The following is a 12,527-nucleotide window of genomic DNA, read 5'->3' as shown; positions in this document are numbered from 1 at the left end:
AGATACAATTTTTATTTGTCAATTAAAAAATAAATATTTTTAAAAAGTACATCTTTTAGTAAAAAGACCAGTGGTTGCCAGGGCTTGGGGATGGGAGAGAGGGAGGGATGAATAGGTAGAGCACAGAAGTTTTAGGCAGTGAAACTACTCTGTATGATACAATAATGATGAATACGTCACTATACATTTGTCAAAACCCTTAGAATGAACAATGCAGAGTGAACCTTAATGTAAACTATGGCCTTTAATAAAGGATTTCTGAAAGTTCTGTTTTGGCTTATTTCACTTAACATAGTGTGTTCATCTCTGTTGTTGCAAATAATAGGATTTTCTTTTTTTTTTTAAGATGGACTAGTACTCCATCATGTATATATACCACATTTTCTTTATCTGTTCATCTGTCAGTGGACACTTAGGTATTTTCATATCTTGGTTATTGTGAAACATGCTTCAGTGAACATAGGAGGGCACATTATCTCTTCAAGATCCTGATTTTAATTCCTTTGGATATATACCCAGTACTAGGATGACTTGATCATATGATAGTTCTATTTTTAATTTTTTGAGGAACCTCCATACTGCTTTCCACAGTGGCTGTTTTTACTCTCTCACCAAGAGTATACAACAGTTTCCTTTTTCTCTACATCCCCTCCAGCATTTAACTTTCGTCTTTTTTGATGATAGACATCCTCGTAGATATGATGTGGTTTTGATTTGCATTTCCCTGATGATTAGTGATTTTAAATTTTTTTTGTATACTTGTTGGCCATTTTTATATAATCTTTTGAGAAATATCCATTCAGTTCCTTTGCCCATTTTTAAGTTGGGTTATTTTCTTTCTACTGAATGGTTTGAGTTCCTTATATATTTTGGATATTAAATCTTCATTTGATATGGATTATAAATATTTTCTCTCATTTTGGAGGTTGTCTGTTCTGTGAATTGTTTTCTTTGCTATGCAAAAGCCTTTTAGTTTGATGTAATCCTATTTTGTCTGTTTTTGCTTTTGTTGTGTGTGCTTTGGGATCATATCCTCATATCAAAAAAATAAAAAAAAAATCATTCCCCGGACCAGTGTTCCAAATTTCCATGAAGCTTTTCCCCTGTGTTTTTTTCTAGTAGTTTTATCATGTCAGATTTTAAAGCTTAAGTATTTAATTAATTTCAAGTAGATTTTTGTATATGGTGTAAGATGGGATCTAATTTGATTTTCTGCAAATGGATATTTAGTTTTTCCAGTGCCATTTATTGAAGAGACTGTCCTTTCTCCATTGTGTGTTTTTAGCACCTTTGTTGAAAATTAATTGACCCTAAATGGGTAGATTTACTTTTGGGCTTTGTATTAGGTTCCATTGGTCTGTGTGTCTGTTTTTATCCCAGTGCCATGCTAGAACTTTTAGAAATTCCATATTTAGATAATTTATTTTTCAAATTATTTTCTTACATAAATTATTTATCAATATTTGTAATTTCCATTTTATTTTGCTAGCTTTTGAATATATTAAGTTCTAAGTAATGTTAGAGAAACTTTAATCAAGTTTCCAGGGTGAACACTAGTTTTTATAAGAGGAAAAACCTTTCAAGTGAGAATTCTTTGCTCAGTGGTATAGTAGGAACTATTTGAAATTTTTGTTGAGATTTGTGTTTCCTGGCTGTACATGTAGATATAGTTTACTTTTGACTGAGGATAATGACATTTGTGAGTATAAGAACATTTCCTTTTGACTCTTCTACTTTATAGTGGGTCTTGTCTTGATTAACTTGAAGAATACTGTACGTTTTACAAGTTGTCAATGTAAATTGACAAAATACTGCCCAGTATATAGTTGTTAGTAAAAGTATAAATTTGAGTTAGGTAGATACTTTAGTCTGATATAATTAAGCTCTCCAAAGAATACTATTAATTATTTGTACATTTTAAATCCTCGACGTAAAAGGAATGACAATCTATTCCTTCTTGTATCTATTTCTAATACAGTTTTATAAATACAGATTATAAAATAGAAAAAACTTTATTTTTTCAATAGTATAAGAAAGTTTAGTGAAAACAAATTTTTGCCTTGCCTTATTGAACAGTGGGGCAGATCTTGGTAAGAAATGGAAGGAGACAGATACATAGCCGAAGATACAAATACCGAGAAAGGGAGGCTTATGAGTACATTGGATAGAGGAAGACTCTGTGTGCGTAGGTAGTCTAAACCCTCCTCTGTGTGGTCTTTGTTTTAACTTTTGCTATTTCCTAGCATTCTAACTAGAGATTTTCTTTCTTCTAGAATTCTATGAAGAGATTCTTTCCCTGGCATACAGTTTAACCTGCCACAGTATTTCCCCTCAAATGTGGCAGCTTCTAGGTATACTATATGAAGTGTTTCAGCAGGATTGCTTTGAATACTTTACAGGTATGGCTTTGACCATATAAAATTTTTGCTTTTCTGTGTCTAGATATTACTTCCTGTCGACACCTGAAATAAAAACACATATGATTCCAATATTGATCAGAAAACGTTTTTATTTCCCGGTCACATAAAAGCTGGGGCTATTGTAGCAGTGTTTTTCAGCCCTAGGTATATGGGCAGAGGAGGTAGGCTGTATTTCTTATTGAGTCTTAAGTTAGTTTATGACCAGAACATATATCCATATGTTAATTTAATAAGTATCTTATGGACACCAACTATATTCCAAGCCCTATTCTAATCTTAGCAATCCAGCAGTGAGCAAAATAAACAGGCTTTGCCCTTTTGAAGCTTACATTCTAATGGGGATGATGGGAGGGTAGGGAATCACTCAGACAAATGAGCAAGAATCACTCAGACAAATAAGCAAGAAAATATAAAATATGTCAGATAGGGATGAGTGTGTAGTGGAGAAAGGGAAAAAATTCCGCACAATTACTCCATAAATAATGAGCATCTTAGTCTTTCTGCTCCACATTTTCCCCATCTATAAATACACATCAGACTTATTGCTTTCATTTCTAGCCTTTTGTGGTTGCATGGGAAGATACTAATGTGTGGGTGCTACAGAAATATGGTTTCAGTGGGAATAATTTATTTCTATTCCTGTCACTCAAGTCTCATTGGGATTTTGATTTTTTTTCAGACATGATGCCTCTCCTGCATAATTATGTGACAATAGATACAGATACCTTACTATCAAATCCAAAACATTTAGAAATTCTTTTTACAATGTGTAGGAAGGTAAGCATGTCCTAATCTATTGTTTCAGTGGTTCTTACTAATGTTTGCCTGTTTTGCTTCAGGATACTTTTTCAGTTTGTTTCTTACACATTTAGTTCTGCATTATCTTCATCAACATATATTTTTTCATTTGTATTTTCAAAAGGATCTTTGGGATTTGAAAGTTTCATATTGCGTGTCGTGCTTATGAATGTTTGCCACTTCTATATCTGTACTTTTTATTTTTTGTTTTTTCTTTTGGACATGAATTTTCTACTTGATTAAAGTGCTAGGAAAATTAACCACACATTTTGTTAATCAGTGACAAATGGAATGATCTTTTTTATTTTTTAATTTAATGTATATATTGGAAGTCACTAGATGTAGGTAATTTGAGCATAAACAACATAAGATAAAAATTATAATAGTTGGAAAAGCATCATTTAACAAGATAATCTATAATCTACAATCTACATAATGGCTACTGTTATCCTTATACACAAACATGATTGTCTACCATATTGTCTTTGCCACAAGATAGATTTGGCCCAGTATTGGTTATCTTTTGGGATCTTTGGCTAAATAATGTTTTTCTTCTCCTTTAGGTAAATAAATAAGTAAACACACACACACACACACACACACACACACACACATAAATATGAAACTGAAACTATATTGCATAAAACTGGCAGGCAGATTTTATAAAGCTCAAATAACCAGAAACCAAAAAGTTTGGCTGTAGAGCTGGGAGTGAAATAGCTAGTGTACAACCCCCCCAACACACTTTTGTTTTCCTCACTAGAACGGGTGTACCCAAAATCTGGTAAGAGCTCTGCAGTGATAATCAGTAGATCTGGTTTAGGTCTAGGTCTCAGTTCAGTTCTAGAGAGTCAGGGAAATTTTGGGAAGTCAGTAAGCTGCTTCAGGTATAAAGTGAAGGGGCTGAACTGTGAGTTGTAATGATTCATTTACCTCTGTGGATAACCCATGTTGTTAAATCATAATCACCGGGCAGTCTTCAGTTTTCCCTGTTAGAGAGGTAGCTGATAGAGAAAGAGGGAAAGAAAACAAGTAAAACAGTTCTGTGTATTCCATTAGTAATTCACAGCTTCCCTGTATATTTGCAGATATAGTAAAATTGATATTCACAATGATTTCGTTATACTTATCAAGTAGTTAAAATATATTTCATATTCTTTTATGAATATGAAATACTAGTTTTAATACTAGCTAATATTTGTTGAATTCTTATTGTATACCAGCCATTTTCTAAGCACTTTCTATAATATTAACCTTTATGACAGTATGAGGAAGGTATCACATTTGTATCAAAAGGAAACTAAGACATAATTTCTTGCACTGTGCCTGAGGTTAGGAAATAGTTGTAATCACATAGCTACTATGTGTTGGAGCCAGATTTGAACCTAATCTGACTCCAGAGCCCATTTAAAAAATTACAAGATACATTTTTGTTTTCTTTCCTTTTGGCAAACCAAAACAAATGGTCCCCAAGTAAATGCAATTTTGAGAAAAGGGAGTAATTATTTTTCTTTCTGTATCATACGACCCTGTGAAGTAGGTTCTTTTATTCCCATTTTATAGATGGGGACAGTCAAAGAGGTTAAGTAACTTTTCTAAAAACACAGCTAATAAGTGGAAGAGCTGCGGTTTGAACCTAAGCAGCCTAGTTCCAGAGTCCATTCACATTTAAAAGCTAGACTGTGATATGCTGTCCTAGAGATAGCATTTTAAATTTATGTAAATACAGTTGACTCTTGGCTTTGCCTGATATCTGCTTATCATTCAGCTCACTATTTTCCAGCTTCCAAAATGTGTATTGCTGTTATCTCTACTTTTTTCTGTCTTTGTATATATACATCTTTAAAATCTTTTTATTGTCATTTTGATAGCATTTTGGGAGAGAATGAAGTTAAATGGGAATGTTAAATCTGTCAGAATTATCTGGAATTTCTTAATTCATTTTTCTTAAATTTTATTTTTCTAGAAAATCATCTAATCTGAGTTTTTAAATGTAAAGAATATAGTGTTCTTTATAGTATTATTTCTAATCTGTCTTTTGTCTGTATTTGTCTCTTTCCTAATATTTGTAATGTTTTGCTTTTTTTTTTTCTTCTTAAAAATAACTTATCTAAAAGCTGCTTACTTCATTAAGTCTTTTTTTCAATGAATTTGCTTTTGGTTCTCTCTGTTACCTCTTTTTGTCTATATTTTAAATTTCTGGCCCACCCTTATTTCTTTAAGTCTGTTCTTTTTCTTATGTCTTATATTTGAATCATTAATTCTTTTTACCTTAAACAATTTTTAATATAAGCATGCTCTAGGAACATTTTTGGGAATCTTATTATAAGGCAGTCATATTCCACATTTTGTGTATGAACATGTACATTGTGGAATTGTTTATAATAGTGAAAATACAGAATTAATAGGGGAACTGTCTGATAACTTTGTTATATTCACCTACTGTCATATTGTATAGTTATAAATGGTTACAATGTCCGTGAAAAATATTCCTAATTATTAAGTTCATGTTGGAGAATTGAAAGGTGTGTAATATGAAATTATGGTGGTTATGAAAAACATGGGTTCATATAGACCAGGATTCAAAAGGAACAGAAAAATAGTTTCATTGTTTAATAAGAAGATTATTTTGTTTTGGTTTTGATTTCATTTTGTAGTTTTGGTGCCTTTAAAGGGAAGCTTCATTTATCTGGAAAATTAGCTCATATAGTCTACTTTATTAATCCAAGGTCAAATAAGTGAATTATTGCTCCTTATAAGAAATGAGATGATAGATGGAATTTATTTTGACCATTCTTCTTTGGGTTGGTGAGGTAAACTTGCACAGCAAGCAAAGCTGTGGTTCCTATGGCTGAATTTATATGGGACATTTGTGCATGTGGACTTGATTAACCTCTATGCAGTGCCACTTGTTGCTGAGCTAAATTGTAATTACTGCAGGTACTATGTGGAGATGCAGGAGAAGATGCAGAGTGTCATGCAGCTAAACTTCTGGAAGTCATCATTCTTCAGTGCAAAGGAAGGGGAATTGATCAGGTAATGTATGTCTGGAAAGTGCCTTACTTGACGGTTACATTTGAAGTTTACATGCCTGCTTGACTTCATTTATATTATGATGAAAAATGGAAAGGACAGCCTATAGATTGTGCTTTCTGGTGCAAATCCTGTTTAAATGACAAAAAGAGCCAGGTAGTTTGGAAACTGTGCCTTGTATTGTAGCTGAAAAAGGTATGCACAGAAAAATACGTAATAATGTAAGGGGCGGAAATGTGTAAATTCTACTCAGTTGGAGTCTCAGAGATTTCATGTTCCCTTTGTTTTTGTGTATCCTATTTAAATACTCCTAGGTATCTTTTCTAACCAGAAATTAAGGCACTATAGAAAAAAATATTTCTTGACCATTTTAAAAGGCTAAATTTTATACTTTATATTTTTCATAAGTTATAAATTTTTAATCTTTTTTTCAACAAGATTAATGCAATTTTTGATACTATTGTGGTATGTTCAGTAACTAAGAAAAATGTTGAAATATTCAAGTAAAATTGAATTTTTCTTTTCTATAAGTTTTGCTTTATGTATTTCTTATAATAGTTTTGAGATATAATTCACGTTCCATACATTTCATCCATTTAAAGTGTATACGTACATGGTTTTTAGTGTATTCACAGAATTGTGCAACTGTTTCACAATTTTAGAACATTTCATCACCCCTCTCCCAAAAACCTCATTAACAGTCACTTGCCCCAAGCTCTGGGCAACCACTATGACTTTGTCTCTATAGATTTGCTTATTCTGGGCATTTGATGTAAATGGAATCATCTTATATGTGGTCCTTTGTGACTGGCTTCTTTCACTTGTCATAGGTTTTCAAAGTTCATATGTGTGGTAGTGTGTATTGGTACTTTATTTCTTTTAATGCCAAATAATATTTCGTTGTATGGTTAAATCACATTTTATCCATTCATCAGTTGTTGGTCATTTGGGTTATTTTTACTTTTTGGCTATTATGAATAATGCTGTTAGGAACTTTTGTGTACAAGTTTTTGTGTGAATATGTTTTCATTTCCTAGGAGTGGAATGTGGTCATTCTGTGTTTAATCATTTGAGGGACTGTCGAACTGTTTTTAAAGCAGCTGCACCATTTTCCATTCCTACAGCAATGATAGAGGGTTCCAATTTCTTTGTGTTTTTGCCAGCACTTATTTCATTTGTGAAGTAGTGTCTCATTGTGGTTTTTATTTGCATTTTTATGATGGCTAATGATCTTGAGCATGTTTCATGTACTGATTAGCCTTTTGTATATCTTTTTTTGGAGAAATGTCTAATCGGATCATTTGCTCATTTGTAATTATTTGTCTATTTATTGAGTTGTTGGAGATCGTTATATATTCTACATTGAAGCCTGTTATCTGGTATCATTTGCAAAATTTTCTCCCAATTTGTCTTGATGGTGTCCTTTGAAGCACAAATGTTTTTAATTTTGATGATGTCCATTAATTTTTTTTAAAAAATTGCTTGTGGTTGGTGTCTTTTTTTTTTTTTTTTTTTTTTTTGGAGACAGGGTCTCATTCTATCACCTGGGCTGGAGTGCAGTGGCACAGTCTTGGCTCACTGCAGCCTTGACCTCCAAATCCTCCCACCTCAGCCTCTTGAGTAGCTGGTACTGCAGGCACGTGCTACTACACCTGGCTAATTTTTGTAGAAAAGTCCTGGGACTACAGGTGTGAGCCACTGTGCCCGGCCGTTGTCACATTTAAGAAACATTGCTAGCTCCAGTGTCATGAAGATTTATCCTCTTTTGTTCTAAGAGTTTTATAGTTTTTTTCTTACATTTAGGTCTTGATCTATTTTGAGTTAAATTTTGTACATAGTGTGAGGAGGGGGTCTGCATTTTAATTCTTTTGCATGTAGTTATGAAGTTGTTTCAGCACCATTTGTGGAAAAGACTATTTTTTCCCCGAATTGTCTTGGCATTCTTGTCAAATCAGTTGACTATAATGTGAGGGTTTTTTCTGGACTCAGTCTATTTGATTTATGTACTTATCTGTTCTTATTCCAGTACTGCATTGTCTTTATTACTTTAGCTTTGTAGTAAGTTTTGAAGTCAGGAGGTTTGAGTCCTGTAACTGCATTCTTTTGTGAGATTGTTTTGGCTAGTCAGGGTCCGTTAAATTTTCATACGAGTTTTAGGATCCGTTTGTCAATTTCAGTAAATTAGCCAGCTGGGATTGTGACAGGCATTGTGCTGAATCTGTAGATTAGTTTGAGAAGTATTTCTGTTTTAAAAAGTCTTTCAATCCCTGAACATGGGGTGACTTTCTTTTATTTAGGTTTTCTTTAATTTCTTTCAACAATATTTGGTTGTTATCAGAGTATAAGTTTTTCAATTCTATTCCTAAAATATTTTTATATATTTTCTTTTTGACGCTACTGTAAATGGAGTTGTTTTATTTTCAGGTTTGTTGCCAGTGTATAGAAATATAATTGTTTTTGCATGTTTATCTTGTATCCTGCAACCTTGCTGAACTGATTTATTAGTTTTAATGGTGGTTTAGTGGATTCTTTAGGATTTTCTGTAAACAGTATCATATTATCTACAAATAAGAGTTTTACCTTTCCAGTTTGGGTGCCTCTTATTTTTTTGACTAATTGCCCTGGCTAGAAGCTGGAGTGCAACGTTGAATAGCTGTGATGAAAAGAGACATCTAATCTTGTTCCTGGTCTTAGGAGGGAACACATTCAGTCTTTCACCATTAAGTCTGATGTTACCTGTGGGCTTTTCATATATGCCCTTTTGTCAGATTCAGTTCTTGACTGTTGCTAACTTGTTGCTTTTATCATGAAAGGGTGTTGAATTTTGCTGAATGCTTTTTTTTGCATCTGTTGAGAGGATCATGTGGTTTTTGTCCTTTTAGAATAGAGATGTATTGCATTAATTGATTTTCAGATTTTAAATCAAACTTGCATTCCTGGTATAAATCACACTTTTCAAATATGATCTCTGTATATATTTCTAGATTAAATTTCCTGGTAGTTTTTAAAAAGTATTTTCGTGTCTATGTGCATAATATGTATTGATCTCTAACTTTCTTTTCTTGTGATGTTTTTTATCTGGCTTTGGTATCAGAGTATTGTTGGACTCATTAAATGAGTTGCGAAGTGTTCATCCTTTCTCTTTGTTCAAAGAGTTGTGAAGAATTGCTCTTCTTTTTTAAATGTTTGGTAGAATTTAGCAGTGAAACTATCTGGGCCTATTTTTATCTGTGTTTTGTTTTGTTTTGCTTTTGGTGGGTAGTTTTAAATGGCCAGTTCAGTCTCTTTATTTGTTATAGATCTATTCATAATTTACATTTCTTTTTAAATTCATTTCAGTAGTTTGCATCTTGGAATTTTTCAACGTAATTTATCTAATTCATTGCATGTGGGTCATAGTATTTCCTTGTCTTTTTGTTTCTGTAGGTTCCATAGTAATGACCCTGTTTTGTTCCTGGGTTTAGTAGAGTCTTCTCTCTTTTTTTCTTAATTGACTAAAAGTTTATCAATTTTGATTTTTTCAAAGAGCTAACTTTTGGTTTTGTTCTCTATTTTTGTTTTCCATTTCATTAGTTTCCACTCTAATCCTTGTTTTTTCCCATCTGCTTGTTTTTCGTTTAGTTGTTCTTTTTCCAATGTTTTAAAGTAACAGGTTAGATTATTGATTTGAGACGTTTGCTTACACTTCTTAAGTCCAGAATTTCTATTTGGTTCTCTCTTTCTCTCTCTCTCTTTTTTTTGTCACCCAGGCTGGAGTGCAGTGGCGCAATCTTGGCTTACTGCAACCTCCACCTCCTGGGTTCAAGTGATTCTCGAGCTTCAACCTCCCAAGTTAGCTGGTATTACAGGCTTGCACCACCACACCCAGCTAATTTTTGTTTTTTTAGTAGAGATGGGGTTTTGCCTTGTTGGCCAGGCTGATCTCGAACTCCTGACCTCAGGTGATCACCTGCCTCAGCCTCCCAAAGTGCTGGGATTACAGGCGTGAGCCGCCGCACCTGGCCTGGTTCTCTTTAACAATGCCTGTATCTTTACTGTAATTTTATCTTTGAGATATTGTCTCATAGCTTTCTTTAACAGTAGTTTATTTTATTCTTTAAGCATTATGATGGCCGATTTGCTGTTTTCAAAGTTCATCTTTGTGGCGGGGCGCAGTGGCTCACGCCTGTAATCCCAGCACTTTGGGAGGCTGAGGTGGGTGGATCACCTGAGGTTAGGAATTCGAAACCAGCCTGGCCAACATGGTGAAACCCTGTCTCTACTAAAACAAAAATCACCTGGGCATGGTGGCATGCGCCTGTAATCCCAGCTACTTGGGAGGCTGAGTCAGGAGAATCGCTTGAACCCAGAGGCGGAGGTTGCAGTGAGCCGAGATCGGGCCATTGCGCTCCAGCCTAGGTGATGAGCAAAATTCCTCCATCTCCAAAAAAAAAAAACCAAAAAGCAAAGTTCATCTTTGAGATTTGTTTGGACCTGAGGGGGCTTGCTTTGCCTGTCTCCTTCCTTGGCCATCTCTGGTGAACTGCTGGCCCATCTTTTTGCTCTCAATAGAGCTTCCTATTATTTACTTACCACCAAAATCTTCATTATTTTTGAGAATGACTTCTGCCTACGCCCAAGCTTTATTGGGGTATTAGTGACAAAAAAAATTATGACCTTTCTAAAAAATCATAAAGTTTTACTGATATTTATTAAAAAAAACTTTTTTTTTTTTTTAATGGAGATTGGATCTCTCTCTGTTGCCTAGGCTGGAGTGCAATGGTGCAGTCGTATCTCACTGTAACCTCAAATTTCTGGGCCCAGGTGATCCTCCCATCTTACCTCCTGAGTAGCTGGGACTGACTACAGGCATATGCCCCCATGCCCAGCTCATTTTCAAATTTTTTGTAGAGATGAGTTCTCACTATGTGGTTTTGGCTGCTCTCTAACTCCTGGCTTCAAGTGATCCTCCCGCCTCAGCTTCCCAAAGTTCTGGGATTACAGGTGTGAACTACCAGCTGTCCCCGACAGGTATCTTTGAAGGCTCTTTTTCCCCTTTGTTATTATGTACTTTTTAGGTGATACAGTGGAGGTGAAAAGAAATTATGATATTAACAAAATAAGAAGGTAGTAAAGCACAAGACATGAGTGGGGCTAAAGAAGTATTTAGTTCTGTTGACTGGATTTTGGAGGGTTCTGAGCTATAGGCTTTAATAATGGAAATGTAGGTTGGGGAGAGGTTCAGAAGACTATAGAATAAATCCGTACCAAAGACTTTAGAATCCATTCTCTATGCCAGAAGCCGTCAAGCTATGGCCTGTGCTGTACCACAACGTGGTGGAAGGTCAAAGGGGAAGTGGATATATGCGAAGGGGCAAAACCCAGGGGTGTCCTTGCTTTATAACAACCTACTCTCATGGGAACTAGTTCATTCCCACAAAAAGTAATTCAGTTGTGCCAGAGTGATAGTGAGAAGTCGCTCATTACATCACAACAGGAGAATGGCCCCAAGGCATTCATAAGGGGTTGACCACTACCATGACTCAAACACTTCCCACTAGGCCCCACCTCCCAAAACCTGCCACATTGGGGATCAAATTTCAACATGAGTTTTGGGAGGACAAACCATATCGAGACCATAGTAGTTAGTATTCAAGAATTTGTGTATCAGAAAGTTGAGGACACAAGGTGATCTCTCCTGTTAGTGAGGTTACCATTACAATGCACTCAAGTACAGCTGAAGGACTGTATTGATTGGCATTCAATTCCTCTAAATTTCCTGTAAATTAGTGATTACATTTAGTGTTGTCTTGGATTCAGGTTTGACTCACCAGGCTAGAGTGCAAATGGCACGATCTCGGCTCATGCACTTCATGGGTGATGGTGTGTAATTTTACTAGGAGGCACAGTATGTCTGGTGGTCTCTCATGATGTTAGTGTTGCTGATGGTGATCTTCTAATTCTGTCATTTCTTCTTTAGTAGGTGAAATATTGCTATAAAGGGAAATGTTTTCTCATAAATTATCAGGTTACTCTGAGAAACAACTTGAGTATTTCCCTTTATTTACCATTATTCAAGATAAGTTTCTTACCTAGCATTCTCCAAAGATGATCAGTAAAATGTTTTATTATGTTGTTTGGTGTTTAAAATTTTTAGTATCCTTATGAATGTATAGATCCAAATTTACTCTATGTGTTTCAGTGTATTTTAAGTATACATAGTTTCATTTTTGTCCCATGGGAGCCTCTTGAATTTGTCTTATGAGCCCTTTTAACCTGATTCTAATAGTCTTTGGT

General features: G+C 34.6%; 1 protein-coding gene across 3 annotated transcripts in view; it reads left to right on the top strand.

The window, feature by feature from the left end:
* Positions 1-12,527, top strand: part of IPO8 (importin 8) — a 67,219-nt gene that overhangs the window by 40,929 nt on the left and 13,763 nt on the right. For all 3 annotated transcript variants that reach the window (XM_054442468.2, XM_063672561.1, XM_054442469.2), the window contains 3 exons: positions 2,274-2,399; positions 3,100-3,197; positions 6,159-6,254. In XM_054442468.2, the coding sequence (XP_054298443.1) occupies positions 2,274-2,399; positions 3,100-3,197; positions 6,159-6,254 (320 nt within the window). The remainder of the gene's footprint in view (positions 1-2,273; positions 2,400-3,099; positions 3,198-6,158; positions 6,255-12,527) is intronic.

The sequence above is a fragment of the Pongo pygmaeus genome, chromosome 10 (assembly GCF_028885625.2).
Source record: "Pongo pygmaeus isolate AG05252 chromosome 10, NHGRI_mPonPyg2-v2.0_pri, whole genome shotgun sequence".
Classification (NCBI taxonomy): domain Eukaryota; kingdom Metazoa; phylum Chordata; class Mammalia; order Primates; family Hominidae; genus Pongo; species Pongo pygmaeus.
The sequence above is the reverse complement of the archived record's forward strand: the minus strand, read 5'-3'. Positions and strand labels throughout refer to the sequence as shown.